The sequence below is a fragment of the Centruroides sculpturatus genome, unplaced genomic scaffold, assembly GCF_000671375.1.
Source record: "Centruroides sculpturatus isolate CEXI.00-Female unplaced genomic scaffold, Cexi_2.0 scaffold61, whole genome shotgun sequence".
In the NCBI taxonomy this organism is placed as follows: Eukaryota; Metazoa; Arthropoda; class Arachnida; order Scorpiones; family Buthidae; genus Centruroides; species Centruroides sculpturatus.
This window is the reverse complement of record NW_019384572.1, coordinates 463,788-484,512: the sequence shown is the minus strand read 5'-3', so window position 1 is coordinate 484,512 and position 20,725 is coordinate 463,788. Positions and strand designations below refer to the sequence as shown.

At 31.7% G+C, this 20,725-nt stretch overlaps 1 protein-coding gene across 1 annotated transcript in view; it reads right to left on the bottom strand.

The window, feature by feature from the left end:
- The window catches only part of LOC111624237, a 71,307-nt gene that overhangs the window by 38,058 nt on the left and 12,524 nt on the right, over positions 1-20,725 (bottom strand). The window contains exons 3-4 of the mRNA XM_023367052.1: positions 4,105-4,220; positions 3,963-4,022 (exon numbers count right to left, since the gene is read on the bottom strand). Coding sequence (XP_023222820.1) covers positions 3,963-4,022; positions 4,105-4,220 — 176 coding nt within the window. The remainder of the gene's footprint in view (positions 1-3,962; positions 4,023-4,104; positions 4,221-20,725) is intronic.

Here is a 20,725-nt window from a genome sequence, read left to right as displayed (position 1 = left end):
AGCGTGTCATCCTTCAGGTCACCCCTTGCATCCACTGGAGCTGTGCTGTAAACACACAGCTAGTCAATGTGAGTCTCTTGTGTATAGAACACCCGTAGGAACAGTTCATGAGCTTACAGAGCACATCTTTACAGCATTTAATACCATCAGAGGGGAGCTTGACATCTTACAGAGAGTCGGATAAAACATGGTTTGTCATTGCACATTATGTAACAAAGTTGGTGGTTGTCACATTGAACATTTACTCTTAAGTAGTGCAGCCACTGATTCAATGTACAGTTTGATTTATTGACAAAACAGTAGAGTACAAACTTGTCATAAATACCGTATTCTGCTGTTTCATTCAGCATACTGACAGCATAGAACGTGCAGAGTGCTGTAGAAACTTTATAGCACATTTCCAGCTATAGGTTCCTTATATCAAAACATTCAAAATTTCATCCTCTACAATCCCCCAAATTTCTGATACACCCTGTATATTATAATAAAAGTAAAAATTTTAAAAATGAGTTAAAATTTTCAATGCACATTTGAATTTAAAACTGATAAAAATTTTGAATACAAAGATTAATAGCATTAAGTGTGGGATGTATAAATATAAAATTTTATATACTAGGGAATTGTGCAACTATCATATTGCAATAGAATTGAGGTAAAGCCAGAAAGAAAGAAGCAATCCCTACACTTGTTAGGCACAGAAGAGTCTATCCTTGCACCTGCAAGCCATGGGAGAGAATCCTTGCTGCCACAGAGAAGCGATCCAAGAAAACAAAGCAATCATCTTCAATTGCTTTCTTCTTGTGTTTTGTTCGATTTTGCACCTATTTTCCATTAGGTGCATGTAATGCTGTTTTTATTCTTGATCCTAGGCCTAAATTTTGTTAGGCATGCTCAGTTACATCAGAGAGCACAGACATTGTCACTTTAATACCTCTGTACATCAAAAATGAAGTCATTGACTCCTATTTTTTTACATTTAAATGGACTCTTGTTATATTTTTGGATTCTTTACCACAATTAATGGAAAATGGCAAAGTTTTATCAAAATTGGCCCATTAAATCTTGAGAACAAACTTGACTCTACAGTGAAACCCATAGATGTGCTAGCAACCATGGAAAATCGCATGACAAAGTCATGTGATTTGTGAGATAACACTATTGCTTCTGTTACCTTATATCTTGAAAATGAAATGATGGACACTCAGTTTTTATTAGATTTTGGATTTCTCATTGCAATTAATAGAAAATGGCAAAGTTTAATCAAAATTAATCAAGCAGATTTTGAGAATGAACAATTCTGTAAGCCACATAGAAGAGGCTTCACTAACGCTGCACCCTAATTATAACAGAAAAAAAGTATAATGAAAAGAAATTAGTTGAGCTTTGTGTGGAATGAAACCTTTAGGTAGGACTGTCACCATATTTCAAATACGCAGTCCTGCATTACTATTTGTTCCATTTTTGCCCCATTTTCTCAACCAAGTTCCTGAATGGGAAGAAATAGAATGTACTATTGCAAATTTACAAGTAAAAAACATTGATATTGGCAATACCGAGATTCTTTTCAACCACTTTGTATATCTAAAAGATTATTTAGAGAAAAATGATACCAACCAAAATTGCAAAGCAACTATAAAATTGAGTATGGAAGAGAAATGACTGAAGTTTTTGCAGATACAAAGCATTGATCAGAAGTCATGTCTAATAAAGCTATGCAAATACATTTTTGCCATCCAGCCCACAATGCAAATGTGAAAAGAATATTTTCCCTAATAGGCCTATCAATACAATAGTTGGATGAAAGAAACAAGTTGTCAGTGGAGACAACTGAAGCAATTTTGATTTGTCATTATAATTTTAAAATGATTTGATCCAATTTTATAATTATGTGAAAGAAGAAATGATATAATTAAGAAAGTAAAATCACCTTTAAAATATGACTTGGCTAGAAAGGATTAGCCTTGCATCTTTTTTATTATTCTACTGTGGCTACATGCCATAATTGTATAGTTATAGTTTATATTTTTATTAAATATATTTCCCTTTGTCTTCATTTCTATTGTCTTTCTTTCTGGAAGTTTCTCCCTACTTTTGTTTAACGGTGTAACAGCAGGTGACCCCTGTGTAACAAAGGGGAAGGTGCGTAACCCTCAGGGTATAACGGGGTCCAAGAGTTCATTCTGGAGGTAGTTGAGGACAGGAAAAGACATGTGAAGAAGGCTCTTGGGTTGTTGAACCGAGTGGAGACCAAACGGACTTTTCGAGGAGAAAAGAATACGGAGGCTAACGAAAACTGAGAAGGGGGTTTTCGTGCGTTTTAAAGTGTATAGTGAAGACCAAGAAAATTTCCACAGGGAAGAAATTATCTTTCGCCGTGAATCAAGAGGCTCACCCCCACTTACTACAATTCCCCGTGAAGCACACCAAAATCATTGGGTACCCGACCTTTTTCTCTCATCTTGATATTTCAATTCCTATCTTGTCTTAGACCTAATTTTCATCTTTAGATAATAATTAGCCGTAAGCTTAGTTATAAGGTATAATTGTATATTCTATAAGTAGAGTAGTCATTAAACTATGAAATTGTCGCGTTATATAACTGGTCCGTAAAAATTTTGTTACTGAATTTAAGTAAATGTTCAAGGGTAGAGATTGTAGCTGGCATCCGAACCACATTTTCGGTATTCTGTGCGCGAATTAAAGATTTTCATATCATAAAAGTTGTGTTTCTTTGTCTCCGGTATTCGCGCATCTCTCACACTACATATTCATTTTATTAGATTGCTTAAACTTTATTTTCCTCTGATAAAAAACCAATAAACTATTACCTATCCACTTTTTCCATGTTTTATTTATTTAGCACTTAAATAAATGTCCTGTATCAATGCTTGGCAATTATGGCAACCCTACCTATAGGTAAGGTTTTCCATATAAGACCATTCATCAGTACATATGGGAAAATCATACAAAAAGTCAGAGGAGTATAATAGATTTTGTTGTGTATATTGATAGATTGAGAGCTGTACAGTGGCTCTGCAGAAAGTGAAAGCAGAGTGCCTGATAAGTAGAAAAGATGAGTATAGACAGCATTTTAAAATTGAAACTGGGGAAAGTGGATGAGGAGTTGAATGATGTGGAGGAGGTTTGGAAGGCATTTCCAATCCTGTGAGGTAGAAGCAGCAAAAATAGGTATTAAATATCTGCAAACCACACCAGGATGATGATAATGCCATGCAAAATCCCACAACTAGTGCAAAATAAAGTTAAACATCAAATAGCAAATGTTTTGTTAACTCTTTCCATGTTCTTCCTTGGGTATTTTTAAATTCGAATTAGCAGGATATTCAAAATTCATTCTAGAATACAATATTCAAATATAAAATTGAACTGCAAGTTCAAAAAATTAGAAGAAGGGATTCCTGCACATTTGTATTCCTTGAATAAGATAGACAATTAAATTCCACTGTGAAATAAAGCCTGCCAAGCCATCAATAAACTCATCTCCTCTCTAAAATTTATACAAGTGGACATGGAATAAGCTTTAAAGTCTCCACCTCATCTAGCCACCTGAGGTGTTCTACGTGTGTACTAGTAAGGATGAGTTCTGCTCTGGAAAAGTCTTCTGTAATATCAGGATCTGTGGCATATGTAGGAAGGGCTATGGTGTTCCTATCATGTTGTTCCTGATGGGAACTCTATATATGCCCAGAAGTCTGCTGGGGTTGGGAGGCTCTTTTCCGTTACATAGTAAGCTGAACATGGAAGTCATCTCTTAAGTACGTAATATTAACCTGTCTTTTCTTTGCATTTGTGGTATATAAGGACTTTAAATGTGAGTCAAAAGTAAGAGGAGGTACTGGAAAGGATCTCTCTTACTTTTAACCCACAATTATATATATATATTAAAAAATAAATATAAATTTTATAAAATTTATACATTTCCATGAAACACGCATACAAACCTGATGTTAAACATTGTGAAGTCAAACAAAGATCTTCAGAATTTATAACTTCAGATTTTTCTGTAAAAAGTTTTGGAAATCATAAAGAAGGAATCTTTTACACAAATTGCAAAAGAAATTAAAATTTAAAGGAGGTACTTACTATTTACTTTTACAGCTAAAGCAATTACACAAATTAAAAAGATCAAAGCTAATACCCCACAAATAACAGCACTTAAACAACAATAATTTTCACGTGTTGTTTGTGGTTTATACCAGCTGCAATAAACATATTTATAGCATTAATAATAATGAATACAATTTATTTCAAATACAATAATAAATGTCATATTTTATAATATGATAAAATACACATACATATTTTTGTACAAAGTACCGGTACCTACACTTGAAGTGTTAAAAGTATATTCAAAACAATTATATAACTTACATAAAGATTGACTTTATTAATATTATATACTACTTTATTAATGTTATATGCAAATAAGTTACACATTTAAAATTATTTTCTAACATGGTATTTCTTTATAAAGGTGACCATATTTACAATCCAACCAAGGACACATTTCAGAATCAATGAAAATGGAGTCTAAAACTTATTAAACTTTAGTTATTTTTAAAAATTTATTTATTTATTGATCTTATAAACTGGTGATATTATATTGTGTTAACAAAATTGTTTTATTCAACTATTCAAAATTTGCTTGTACAAATCAAATATTAAAAGCAAGGCCAGTCCACAGAAGTGGAGAAACCTGATTACCCAACTTTATATCCTTACTTGTAATGATTACAAGTAGTGTTGCCACCTTTTCAAAATTGCTAACCCGGATGGCAGGTGAGATTTGTTCGAACAGAAGTTCCTGATGCATGCGCAATGTCATTTTGCAATGCAAAGAATAACATGCAGTGCATGCCAGTTCTAAACCAGTTACAGTTAAGGACTTTTTTCTTTTTAGCTCTTTCCACCCTGTGGGCACTAAGAGGGCCTCTTTTTGCAAGCCCATTATGGGTTTGGCCAGGCCCACAATGGGGCTGCCAGTTGGTGAGGACGGGCCCGACATATCCGAACGGACCACCCCCGAAAAATTCCTGGGGATTTTTTGACCTGTTCAGATTTGAACCCGGGTTCCCCAGAGCGGTAGGCTGCCACCTTGACAGCTTGGCTATCCGGCTGCTACAGTTAGGGACTAGGGATGGAGACTTGGGTAGGAGTAATGTAAGCAACTAAATTAATAAAAATCTTAGCTCTATTACAGATGACTTGGCTCTATTGGATATTGGAGACGTGTACGAATAAATCATAAAAGCAAAAAAGAAAAAAAAAAGGTTGACAGGTTGTGCACAATATTCCCGGACAAAATTAGTAGTTCACCCAGACAGTGAGTCGATTCCCAGACTGTCCAGGTGAAGACCGGATGGGTTGTAACACTAATTATAAATGTTTAAAAATTTTCTATTTAATTTCAAAAATTTAAAACACTAATAACTATTTAATTTGCAAATATCTAATGGAAAAACATTACAAAGGATATAGCTAATAAAAGGAATATATAATAGACAAGATTTACAAATACAGTAATGAACAATATAAAACTTTTAAAATAACAAAAACTCATTTATTGGAGATCACTTTCCATTGAGTAACAGTTTCTCTAGTAATTTGAGAAAACCAAGATTTACTTTGGGCAAAAGTTATTAGCAGTATAACAAGGACTGAAGCTCTCTCTTAGCAACAAAATAGAGGTGAGGAAAAATACAACTTTATGAGATCCACTACTGGACTACTTTAATATAAAATTAATTAAACAAATTAATTAAACAACAACCGAGTGCCCAATCTAACACATTTTAAAAATTCTTTACCTTTGTAGTTATATCAATCAAATACTATAATATAATAGAAGGGTTAGAAGTAATAAATAATATTCCTTAATAAATTTTAAACACTTTTCTAGACTGTAATCTTTCTGAAAGAGACCTAAATTGCTTAAAATAATGATGTTTGTTAATAGAAATTTATTTGCTAACATTTAAAATATAATTTACACTGCACTGGGTAAGCTCTACTAAAATTAAATAATTTTACTAAATCTACATAATACTGTATATAGACTAGTTTTTACAAAAAACAAAAACTTTTCCAATCCAACATTTATTTTGAACATAGCAGATAAACCTGGTGTTGCCTGGGCAAAACATAACAAGAACAAGGATTAAGATTATTAGATTATTTCATACTTCTAACCCTTCTATTATATTATAGTATTTGATTGATATAACTACAAAGATAAAGAATTTTTTAAATGTGTTAGATTGGGCACTCGGTATGATAAACCATAAGATAACCTTTGTAGTTATATAAAATCAAATACAGTACTATAATATAACAAACATTAAAATGAAAACCATATAAACAGCTTGGTTATTTTATCCTACTATTGTCTTATTTATCGCAATACTTGGATGATACAAAATGACACACTTTCAATGGTCAAGTTGACACCAATTGAAAATACAATATCTTAAATTTTTTAAGATATCGTAATTTCGTAGGAAACAAAATATGATATCTTAAATTTTTTAAGATATCATATTTTGTTTCCTAATGTTACCTCCAAGAAATTGTACCATTTGCAACCAAATATCAAACGGTAATCTGCCAAACAATCAAATTTCGCAAAAAACAGACCTAAAATTTAAACTCGGTACCCTCAAAAACCACTTAAATCATATTTTGTGCTTGCTGGTAACCTCTTATTACGTAATTTTCCTATTTCAAATGCCACCATATCACTGATCTAATAAAAAGAAGGGACTGTTGCGGAAGGGATTTGAAGTAATTCGACCAAAAGTAGTCGTTGACCTCTTCCTGGAAGTGAGGATGGTCATGAAAAAATTGTGTAACGATGGTGCAATTTGAAAGAAACTGTAGACCTATATATTTTCACTGTCCTCCCTCTGTATGTCTGTCCTTCCTTACTCTCGAGAAAAGAGTTAGATGAAAATCGAGACCAAATATTAAAAGCTTAGGGCAGGAAGTCCACTTTAACTATATACGAACTTCTGGTTTGGTCCGGAAGTCACGTTACTTCAATTCAAAAATTTCTCCTGAATGGAGTTAGATAACTGGCATGTCTCTATTGCTAACAGAGGTTATGTTCGTAAAGTCGAACAAGTTAAACGACAATGACGTTATCGTTATTCTTATTTCGTTAGACTTTTCAAACGATTCGTTTATAACTAAATGGATATTTCTAAAATCGAAGATATGAACGTTGCTAGTTCAGCCTTATCCGAAATATTTTTCTTAGATTGCTTCGGGCGGACAGTTATTTCAATCATTTCACCTTTTAATTCACAATTTAAACACTCAAGTAGATTTAGAAACATCGATATCGTCGGGCGCCATTTTCTTAACGAAGTAAACTAACTCTTTCCTTTGTGAACTTCGTTAGAATTTCGTTCGAAATGTCATCACCGCAGAGCATACGCACTGGGCGAGACTCAGAGGCGGACTGGCCATGTGGAAAATGTGAAAATTCCACATGGGCCGTATACAATTTGGGCCGTTTTTTCTAAATATGTACTGTACGTAATGTACCGTTTGGTTAAGTTTAATTTTAAAAAATTCATTTATTTTTTTCGTTAAGTAAGGTAAATTTCAATTTTTAGGTGTAATATGTGTAGGCCTGTATTATATCTGGCCCTACCCGTATCGGAAGTTAAATTAGTTCGGCCGACCTGAGTCAAACACTACATTAGCCCAATTCGACCCAAACAGAAAGCATCCTGGAGAAAAATAATCAAAACTACCTTCTAAACAGAGAAAATTGGTCATTTGTTTACAATGTTAGAAACTATTCACTACTCCTATGAATCTTAATGCTAAACTACGGAAATGCGAGTTATTAGTTTTGTACCTAGTCACCAAAGCGATGATTGTAGTCATAACAAATTTAATGGCCACTTATATTATTTCTTTTATTTTAGGTAAGTAAAAAATGTTATTCAATAATAATTTCTCTATATTCCAAACTATTTAATTAAAAATAATCTATTTTGTAGTATGAGGCCGGGACCTCACCCCTCTCCAATGGAAAACTGGTTGTCTCCCTAAAGCTAATAGAGAGGTTGCGGCCGACGTTTTCAATGCGAAAACGTGTACGTCGGACGTTCAATGCCGCCTTCCTGTGAGTCTAGAAGTTTGACAACGGCGTTTGGAACGTCAGTGGAATCATGCTCGACGTTCCAAATGCCATTGTCAAACTTCTAGACTCACAGAAAGGCGGCACTGAACGACCGACGTACACGTTTTTGCGTTGAAAACTTCGGCCGCAACCTCTCTAATAAATCGATGATTTCTTTCGTAAACAGGAACGAGTGTAAAATGATTTGATTGTCGCATTCCCGGACCAAATTCACACGTCCTCGATCGTAGATCGTGGAAGGTGGGAGAGAGAGCAACCGGGGAGAGTTCGACGGTCATCTTACAGCGAGTTCAAAGCACATTAGCCCAAAATTTAAGAGACCGTCACCAAATATTCCTGAAAATGCATTTAAAAAATTAAGCAGTATTTTAATACACTTAATTAATCCAATAGCAACTCAACACAATATTATTTCAGAATTGCAACATTTTAAATCGTCATGGAATATTTTAAAGAAAAATGTCAGTGAAACTTTCATAAAATTAAACGAAAATGAACGTTCTACTGATGATCAAGTAGAAACTAATAAAGATGCGATTTTATCCTCTTACTGCATTGCTTGCAAAAATTGCCCTATTTGTTGCTATAACATATTATTCAGATATAACATATTAAGTGGCGCTTATTCTATACTTGGTCAAGCATACAAATATCTACTGTCTGTCTGTAACACAAGTGTCCCGTGAACAAAGCTTTTCAATGTTAAAATTAATTAAAAGCAGGCTAAGATACTTATAAGTATATCGCAAGAAAATCTAGAAGCCTTCATGTTAATGTCAGTGGAGAAGGATTTTTTAAACGAAATACATTCTGATGATGTCATTAAATTAATATTACTGCTCAACAAAGCAAACTTCTAAATAAAAAATTAATGTTGTAGAATGTAGACTTGTGCTTCTTGTAATTTTCATCAGTGTTGTATTTTGAATATATTTAAATATAAATAGAAAAAAATACATTTTTTTCTTTTTGTTTATGGGCTGGGCCGATAATAAATTTTCCACACAAAAATTTTAGTGCCAGTCCGCCCCTGGCGAGACTACTACTTTTCGAACGATTCGTTACTAACGCGTTTACTCGTTTGACTTTGCGAACGTACCCAGAAAAAGTATGATGTCAGGGGCAAAACACCACTAAAAGAATTGAGAACATTATGACGAAAAATTGCAGCCCGGCATTGTGACGATGTCACAATAAATAATCACTCATTAGAATTAGTTTGGTTTATTTTGTTACGGCAACGCGACAGGTGAGCGATGTGCTGAGCGGAATGCATCCCTGGAATACTTTTATGGGAAGCTGGACCCTATTTAGATGTTACTAACGTAAAGAAAACCCGGAAAACTTTCACGTGGCCGGGCCGTTGGCCATGCCCGAACCCACGACTAACTAACTACTAGAATTCGGTGGTTTTATGCACTCGGCTATTGCAGGGCACTTTTAGAATTAAGAAAGTACCGTTCAGAAATGAAAAAAACCCGAGTCGTTAGGAAAATTAAATACTTGCAGAATTTTCACAGGATAACACTTTCGATTCCACAAGTGCTGTGTGCTATCTATCGCAGTAATGCTATAGCGCGAAATAATTACTGCGAAAATGATATAGTGCGTCCAAGTGAATATAAAAAAAAGGATATAATTTTAAAATATATATAAGAATTATATTTAGTTTATTATTTTGTTAATTTTTTCCAATGGATGGCGCTACGTGTAAATCAGTAAATCGAATGTAGATAGGAATTAATTGATTTACAGAAATCCATTCGACATTATCCGAGTTAACAGTATGTAAATCCAATTGTCGAGTTTCGTAGCAATTAGTCAAACGGTCTAGGAGTGTATAGCGAACAAACAAACATCCTCATTTATATATATGATATAAAATAGATTATACTAAAATACAATATAACTCCTTTCGAGTAAGTCAAGTTCCATCCCTTACCACCCGGCCGCTCCATTGCGAGCTTTGCCAAACCCATAACGGGCTCGTTTAAAAAGAAAAGGAGTCTCAGTCCTCACAGGGCGGGAAGAATTTCTAAAAAGTGTATTTTATAATTTCGCCGAATATACAAATCTACATCCCCATTTAAACTATTGCAGACTTAAACATTGAATAATGTTAAATAATATAAATTTGCAATTTTATAAAGGTTTTTCGAAAGAATAATTTATTCTGAACTATTTTAAATCATATTTACTCCCTTAATTCATGTGTAGGTGTTAATGAACTAGTTTAATAATGACGATAAAAGATTATAATTGAACGACATGATTTTATATTTTTATAAGTTTTATTTTATTACGAGAAATTAATAAAAATTATTTTTATTTCTCGAATTCAAAGTAATTTATTTAATGCTTGAATTATTATAAATATCTAACGATGTAATTAAATTTAGAAAGAATTAGTTTTTTTACGATTCAATAAATATTTTTTCTTAATCCTAAAAAAATGTAAACAGAAAAATCATAAAATCAATTCGGGGAAAAATCCCTCCAGACAAATTCCAGGAGGATTTATTTACAGATAAAAAAATAAAATAATAATAAACAATAAGGTGTCGCTAGCAAGATCATGTCATTTAATCAAGCTCTCATATCTTCGTGTAATAAATATTTATAAAGCGTAAATGAAATTTTCCTCTGAATCATTTTAAAATTTCAAATTATCATTATGCAATGTAACGTCAATATCCATAAAAGCAAGTCAAATTTCAGAGTTTTAGGAGTTTCCCATTCCAGTAGTAAAAAAAATTCTAGTAACTTTGATATTTTACTCTCAGCAATATCAAAATGTTTTCGCCTATTCTTTAGTCTGTATTAATATACCAGTCGAAAGGCCCGATGTTATTTTTATTTATAATTTAGTATGCCCCTCTGGGCATACTAAATTATAAATAAAAGTAATAATACACTGAATATTATACTGTAAAAATATAAAATAATTTATATTGTTAATTTAAATAATAGCCAGGGGCGCCCCTTGTGACCGTTTTTGGCATACAGTGACAGAAAGAAAGAATTTGGTTTTTCAGCATATATAGTATATCTCTAAAGCCGTATCAGGGCTCGGCCCTGATACTTTCTTTTTGAGCCCTTGAACTTTGTGAACGTCTAGGATGGCCTTTAGACTATGTACAGATACCACGACCAAAAAGTAGAAAATTGCTTCTTGCAGAGTTTCTTGCACTGATTACGAATATATAGATCATTTTTGAAGCATTTAAGCCATTTTATACATATTGATCCACAACTTTGTGGATCAATATGTATAAAATGGTGGTTGCCCCTGCAGAACTCTGGTGAGTTTTAAAATGGTATGTATAAAATGGTATGTATAAATGGTACTAAAATGGTATGTATAAAATGGTGAGTTGCCCTTGCAGAACTCTACAGACGGTGGGGCTTCCATAGACAATGGCAATTCAAATTAACCGTCGCGAGTCGGCTAGCTGTCGCGTACCCATTAATTAAGATCGTTAATCATCATATCATGATTTAGTCCCAGAAAAAAAGAAATCCTACTAAATGTGCCAGGCCATTTTTATTTTCGACTCTATATAATGCAATCGCATTATACATTATGCTCTTTTACAGGGAAAAACAGGCAGTGACGTCAAACTGCATGTGACAGCATCAACCAATTACCGTGATGATTCATTCCTACTTCTAAGTGCATGCACAACCCATAGAATAAAACAGCTTTGTCATATCCGAGAAATCTCGTAGATATGTAGATACATTAGTACTCATTCTTCCCGCCAGGAGGAGAAGTGTTCGGCCTGTAGTTAGGTTTCAAGTCGACATCACGAATAATGTCATAGCATGCGCAATTGTCCAGCGCCATCTTTGTGGTTTGTTTACTTTTGTGTGTTTAGATGCACTTTAGGTGCCGTTCTTGTGTTGTTTATTCGACGTAAATATCACTATGGTAAATTGTTGTGTGATTGGATGTAATGCTAGTTCACTCAAGAACAAAGGAACATCATTTTTTAAAATTCCCGGCATTATTTATCATCAAGGACCCCAAACTGAAGAGCTTTCACGACGAAGGCAATCTGCATGGCTCTCGAAAATTAACCGGAAAAATTTCGATACGGATAAAGTGAATATCAATACAAGAGTTTGTCAGAAACATTTCATTTCAGGTAAGCAATAAATCAGATTAGTAGTTATCAGCAAATGATTAGATAAACTTTTTCACGAGTGTCATAAAGTGTGTACTGTACAAGCCAATTGCATAAATCCTTTTGTTAATACAGTACTGACAAAATAAAGTTAAAGTTAAATAATTTTAACAACCGCACACTTTAGTTTGAATAGATAATGATTGTGTTCTCACTTTATTTTTCACCTTTCAATTTGTTTTATTAGTGTCTGCTTGTAATAAACATAGTGTTAATATTAACGTGTTAAGCAATGATAATCACTTAGCAGATGAAGAGTTAGAAATGAATTTTGAACCAATTGTCCTTCCAGGCTAATTTACATAAATAAAAATGTGTTTTAAGTATGTTTTAAGATATAAACAAATAATTTCCATTGTTCATTTACAGATAGCTAAGTTAGGTTATTTTGGTGAGCAACATTAACATTTTTTTAAGATGCTACTTTTTACAATGATTTTTTATATTAATTAATAACAAATAATCATTACATAGTAACCTTCATCTTGTTCTTGACAAATTCTTATTTATTATTTATATATAACATACCATAATGATAAGTTCTTTTTAATATTAATAATTTTATATATATTATATTATTGAAAAAGTTTCTTTACCCCAAAGGAAAACCTTCCTCATTGTATGATGAGTCATCACCAGATTGGGTGCCAACATTATACATGGGGTATGAGAGTGGCCACAACCCAACTGCATAAAAAGCGTTACGAAAAAGCCCGTAATCAGGAGATTTGTAAGCTTTCATTTGTGAAAGAGTGTAGTAATCTGTCGACAACTTACTACACTTATGATGTACCAAATTTTACTTTAACTAATAAATTATTGTTAATTCTCCGAAATAAAAGTAATAATTTTAATTTGTAATAAAAATACATTTTGTGTTCTAAGCTTCTTGTTGTACTGTACTTCTTAAATCTCACAACTTCACAAGTGTAAGACTTATCATTGAGAATGTGTGTTTAAAAGAGCATGGCAAAATTAATCACTTTGAATTGTTTCAGTGTGCATTTAGGGTCTAAACCCCTCTTCAGCTATTGATAATTCTTTAAAAAACTGGTTCTGAATAGTCACAAGGAAAATATATTTTTAGTTTAATTAATTAATATTAACACACAAAACAGAGTATCATATGCTGAGTACTAAATATACATGAAATTTTTAAGAAACATTAAAACCAGTCTATAGTGTCAAAGTTTTGCATACTGACGACGTGAGTTGATTAAATTTTTAGTGCAGAAACTTTTGATAATCTGGACATTTTTGGATTTTTGAAACTGTTTCTTTGGCAGATATATCAGTATTTGCTTCTAAATTTTGTGACCATGTGGTTAGGAGTACGGAAGCATGTTTACGTCTTAAACGGTCTACTAAATTAGAGGTGTTATTGCAATTAATCTTAATTGTTTTATTTTATTTTTTAAATAAATATTACAGTTCGCAGAAGATCGAGACATTTTATCGAAATAATTCCATACACACGATCTATTTTTTCTATGCATTTTGAACTATTCTCTATAGTTAAAAATACTAAGCTTTTACAGTAAGTCACAAATTATAAATACCGATGTATTTAACGAAAATGTAACAAAACGTTACCTTTATATTAAAAGCAATGAATGTCGGCCAGCATTGCTAAAAAGAACTTTTAACTAGTTACTTTTAATATAACTAAAGGGTATAAAATATTATTTTTTACATTAATAAAAATGTTTTTGTCATTAAAAAAAGAAATTGTGAAATCTTAACGTGAAAAATCTTAACATGAATAGCCATAAAATTATAACTCTGAAGCAGTTAATGTTTTGATTAAATAATTTATAAATAAAATCATAAAATACTGCATTTTTCTTCTATATCAGGGATGGCCAACACGTAGACCGCGGTCGACCGCAAAGGTTTTGAAAGCAGCCCGCGAAGCTAAAGTTGAACAATTTGCTTTCACTTTAATGTTTAAAAATCTTAATTCGATAATTTATTCTTACAATAATAGACTGACTGTGCAACGTACCCATACTATTTGTAATTATTCCGATGAACAAGGCAAATGAATGTTAACGCATGCGCATATAAAAATCCTAAAATTGCCCATATTCATAGTCGCCCGCAGACTATATTTTACCAAAAAAGTAGCCCCTAAGGGATAAAAGTTTGGCCACACCTGTTCTATATCATTTCAAATTTTTTATTTTTTGAAGTATGCCAGAATTTCGGGGATTTCCGAGTCAAATAGAGAAAAAATAGGGAAGAGGTGTTAATGGGAAATTTTGTGAAGAATTTTATATTCTCGAAGGGGAAATTGGGGAATATATAACTGTTTATTTAACGTTAATTTGACATATTAACTTCTTTATTTCATTCCACGTATTATTAACTTTCCAAAATGAAGAAAATTCTTAATAGAACTATTCATGATTTTATAACATCCTGTTATAGCTAAAACTATAAAAAGTAAGAATTGGTTTTGCCTTTAAATCTCACAAATTTCTCAATTCTGCTCATTATTATGTATATTTGCTATTTATAAAATAAATTTGTCTCATTTTATTGTAATAGAAAACTTTTTAAACAAAAGAGTATTATTAAAATCTTCAGATATGGTTAGTATTTCAAAAACAAAATTGTTTTGTTAACTTCTTTGTTTTCAGTGTTAGTTATTATCACAAATTTTTAAAATTAATAGCTAATTTATAAATAATAATGCTCTCATTAAAATAATCCAATTAGAATTGTGTTATTGGTTATTAACATAAATATGCAAAACTTTTTAAAAAATTAATTTTAAAACTTCTATAGGTGAAATATTACTTAACGCGAATATGTTATCCTTTCAGCAGCATTTAGCTCGAGTTTATAAAGCTTTACATATTTTTCCATAATAATTAAATAAATACTGTATTTGGTTATTTATAATTTCAGGTATCTAATTCCTAATATAATCAACTAAACATAATTGAAGGTGCTTACCTTTACAGCTCAGACTGAAAATACAATAAAGCGGATGAAATTTAAGAATTTTTACATTCTTACGGTATGTTTAAAGCATGCGACCACATCTAAATACATAATATCTGGTTTATTGCTATCATAATATGTAAAGTAGTGACAGAAATTTGTGTGACAATCGTATTAGGATTTTAAAATAAATAATAATAATAATAACTGAAAATACAGTTGTATGCATGTTTTTTTTTCTTCTTCCAATTAGTTATTATATAGTATTAGATCTCTTTCATAATTTGAAAATAAGATAAGAAATTATTGTAAAAATTCAATAAATAGATCTTCGGAAAAACATTTCAATAAAAATTACGAGTATTGAAAATATTAAAATTTTATCCTAACATTGATACTATTGTGGAGAATTCTTCGATAAAATTTCACTACCTGGAAAAATTTCGCAGACTTTGGGAATACTATAGTTTTTATTCTATCTACTTGGTAACATGGTTGTCTGTACATATGATGCGATATTACAGGTAGTCGTAGTATTAGAATTTTTTTTTTATCTTGGGATATTCGAGGGATTTCAAATACTTTTTAGTGTTCGAGTATTCGAGGATAATATTCGCCTATCTCTATTAAAAAGACTAATAGAACAATTTATAAACATCTTTAAATGTAACACGAAATTTTAATGTGAAATCTCCGTCGCGGCCCAATAATAAAGTGTTTACGGATTAGTACAAGCCCATAAACCATTTTGAATGGCACTGATTTAAAAACAATATTTGTTTTATCTGAAAATCTTAATTACAAGTAATCACAAAAACAAGTAACAAAATAATAAAAGAAAAAAGTTATTCAATAACTATTCAAAACGATAAAATCAATGCAAAAAAATATCGAAAATCACTAGTACTATATTGACATTTTGGTACACTTCGAACAGGAAGTATCTAAACACAAAAATAATTATGTAGTCCAACTTTATAACGGAACAATCTTTAGAAATTTAATTAGAGAAATAAAATTTTAAAAGAATTTCAGGAAAAAGATTTCCGAATTATAGCGAAAATGCTTAAAATATTGAAGCATTGCTGCAACTTACCCCGGTTTCATCTTAGCGAATATTTTGAAAATGTATTGCAAACCGGATACATTAAACTTCAGCAAACATGAGATAACAACTTAAATCATTATTTAAAAATACGATAACTTAATATTTTGTTATGGGTCAAAAGTCGGTTAAATGGATACGCGATAAGGTGCTAACTTCCTGTCTTAGATGCTATGTGTTTAAAGATGAATTTACGAATGGAGAAGCCAATTGTTATGAAATGGATAGACAGAAATATTAAGTAATGTGAGTCATCAGTTAAAAAACATTTTTGTAACATTATATCTAATGCAAATATAATTATTTTTAATATTTTTTATCTACACCAGCGTTTCACAACGGGGGGCGATATCGCCCCATGTGGGCGTTTTTCCACGTTGAGGGGACGATTAGTAACAATTTATATTTTGGGGGGCGAAAAACAATTTTCTGGCGATATAGTAAAACATTATATTAAGAATAATTAGATATTTTATTCGTTATATCGTACAATAACATTATACTAGTCATCAATCGTAAATAACATTATACTAGTCACTAGTCTATTCAATGCAGTACGAATTTGGCGTTAGCATTATCCCTCGGCATCTGAATTTTGTAGTGAAGTGGGCGATACTACGTAACGGTCTTATTGAAGGAAGCGATACTATGTTGAAGGGGGCGACGATTCGTTAGAGGTTGAGAAACACTGATCTATACCATATGATTTTTAATGAAAACAATTTTAAATTTAACAATATTAATACACGCTTTACTGTGTTATAATTGTACGGTACTTTTCTATCTATATCGAATAATGCACCAGATTTATTTTTTAAGGGCGTTTTTGAAAAGATAAATCTAGCGCATTAAAATATAGAAAATTCAATTAATGATTCCCCATGGATGGGAACGGGAGTAGAATTCGTATAATTTGTTAAACAATACGGTGAAAAAGCAAGTCTAAGTTTTAATAATAATTTATTTTATCGTTTCATTGAAAAATGATAAAATATAAATACAGTAGAGCGTCGATTTTCCGAATCAATTGGGGACTGGGGTTGTTCGTATAACTGATATTTCGGATAACTATGTACGAAAAAATAGTTTAACGTATCCGATGTTGAAATTTTTCTCCGTTGCATGACGATCGATCAAAAAAGTGATCCCCAAGTTTTTATATTTTTGGTCAGGGGATCTTGAAACGTTGAGAAATGAAAAACAACCTCGGATTTTTCCTATACGTATGGATAATTCTGTGTTTGTGTGGGGGGCATGATTTTGTTCACCCATTTTAAACCTTATTAATAACTCCCTTGCTTTTTGTCGAAAATTCCTGAATTTTGTAAGGAGGTTTGTCTGTAAGTAGACTTACCAGACGTCTCGCTTTGACTGGGACTGTCCCGGTTTCATGATCCTCGCCAGTTTGTCCTGGTTATTTGATAAAATTTTAAAAGTGCCAAATATACAAGAAGTAAAAATAGCGCAGCCTCGGGTAAAATGGCGATTTGGCAACTAAAATATCCCCTCCGTCACACTCATGTTGCCAATCTAAATATTTTGTATCTCGATCTAAGTACTTTTAATGTTGTCTAGATGTTTTCCCCCAAAATTTTTAGCATGTGGCTTGATGAATTTAGATGTTTTATTTTTTCATCCAGATATTTTTTTCACAGAATTTATAATAGCATGTAGCCTATAAAATCCAGATATCTTTATTTTATTTCTTAGATGTTGTCAATTAAAATTGACAACACAAACTTACACTGGCCACACCATTGCTGCACATGTCCTATCGTAGTCGAGTTCGTATTGCGTAGTCGGCATTTGCGATTATTTGTACTGTACAGTACATTAAATCAATTTAATCTCCAAAATGCCCAAATAGAAACTGTGTTTACCGATGAATTAAAAAAGGATTATCCGTTTTTGAAAAAAGTTTGTGATCGTATTGACAAAGTGAAATGTGAACTGTAGTTTTCAGAATTTTCAGTGGGGCGTTCTGGTGGGCGTTCGGACATTAAAAATCTCTCGAAATGTGAGAAACATGAGACAAGTCTAGGCTGTCTAGCAGGAATGGAAGGAACTTCCTCAAATATATCGTCATATTTTATATGTACCGATTTATTTTCTGTTGTGAGTATTTTCTAAAAATTGTCCTGGTTTGAGAAAAAAAATATTATGGAAAGCCTACATAGAAAGACGTGTCCATATCTTTACAATGGTCAGATAATTCTTCTTAAAACAATCCGCATAATTGGGGTAAAAGTTCGCATGCGCATTTTTGCCCCACAGTGGCATGGAAACATTTGCAACACCGCTTATTTCAAAAACATATACAGCACTTTTCTGAATGTTTAATCCACCATAATGCACACGAGAAACGAGTTTATAGAAATATCTAAGGAATTATTTACTTAAGTTTAAACAGATTATGAAATACAGCATGTAAACAATCAAAATATATCAGACATATGAAAAATGAATCTTACCACATGATTTCAAAACTATTCTCGCCAAGTCGGTTATTAGTAAGTCTCCAACAATTCAGCAAGAGAACCTGTAAAGTAATTCACATTTATACAACTAATTATATCCCTATTGCGCACTTTTATTTGTTCCGAACTTTTACCCCACTCTACTCTATATTTCAAATTGTAATGTTGTACAAAGTACACAATGTTTTCGAAACTGACTAATCTAATTCGTGGATTACTTAAGTTGACTCACATTTATAAACCTAACGAGTCACTATGACCACAAGCCAACAACAACAACAACGACAAGCCTAACTACAAACGCCACCATTTTCTAAGCCGACATTGTGGCCTATGATTCCCATTTAAGTAAACAGTATTTACAAATATCATTAAAGTTTCTAGTTATTTTTTTACACATAATTTAGTTCATTTCATTTAATTTTAACAAAAATATAATTAAAATGAACTTAATAGGAATAATTAATGTTTAATGATCCATTATCCAATATCGTTATAAGCCATAAATAAATAACTTATAACAATCTTAAACAAGCATAATACAAATAATAGTTAGAATTTAAACACTCATTAATTTGTCTTATAAAAGCAAAGTAGCTAAAAGCAATTATTTTGTAATAATAATAAAATAACCCATTAAGAGCTGAAAAAATAAATATAATATAATACTATACTATTATTTTAATTCTATAGTTCTACTTAGCACTAGGCCAAAACCAAGGGTTTAGTTACAAACAAATTTTAATTTTTACAATTAAACCATATTATATATAACTTATATACATATAAAATATGGAACAAATTTCACATAATTTCATAGAATATCGATTCACAACTATATGAAAATTGCAAATTTTCATATAGTTATTTTTTTATTTTTCATGTAGTTGTATAGTTATTAATGAAAATATTGCATAGAATAAGAATAGCTTTATAAAATATTGATATATCAGCATTCCTTACAACACACATGAATACATTGCATTTAATAATGACTTATGAGTGCTATTCTTTAAAAATATTTCCTCATACTTAGAAGATTAGCTGGAACATTAAGAAGATTAAGCTGTTTGATGATATACTGTACTTTATAATTCCCAACTGTACTGTACGTCATCACACAGATGCTACCTTGTCAAACAGTTTGCAAGAACATTTAAGTAAAACTGGAGCTGATTCGTGCAAAACAGGAGTAGTCAAGTTCTTATAACAGTTAAATAAATTTGTGACCATCTTTTCAGAACCTCCATTATCCAAAATTCATGTTAATTCTTTTGTTTCTACACACTATTCAGCAATAATTATGAAGATAAATATTAATGGATATATTTACAGAAATGGTTGGTCTCTCTTCTGTAAATCCAATTTGGTAGCAAATGAGCATTTGATTCTCTTCTGTAGCATGCTAGGTACAAATAACATTCTTTAATTGCTCATCCACTTTTGACTGAAGCTCAGAAACTGTAGATGGTGTATTTGTTATCCACGAAATTAACATGTTACCGTAAAGCTCGAAATCCGTTAATGTTTACATTACCTAGCTAATCTGCAGATTAACTAGGGTGATCCGTTAAAGCTGCTAAAATTATTCCATTTCTCAAATTAACTAGGTAATCTGCGAATTACCTACTAGGCACTCGGTAAAGTTAAAATAAGATCTTTGCTGGAACAACAGCAACGTTTCTGTACGCTTAAATTAACATAATGTTATTTATTTAATTTTCAATATCTAAAGAATCAAGTTAATACAATCAACAAATTAGTTGATTGAATCAATCATCAATCAATTAAAAAAACTTTAATACAAAAATCAAACGGTTTAAAATATTATTAC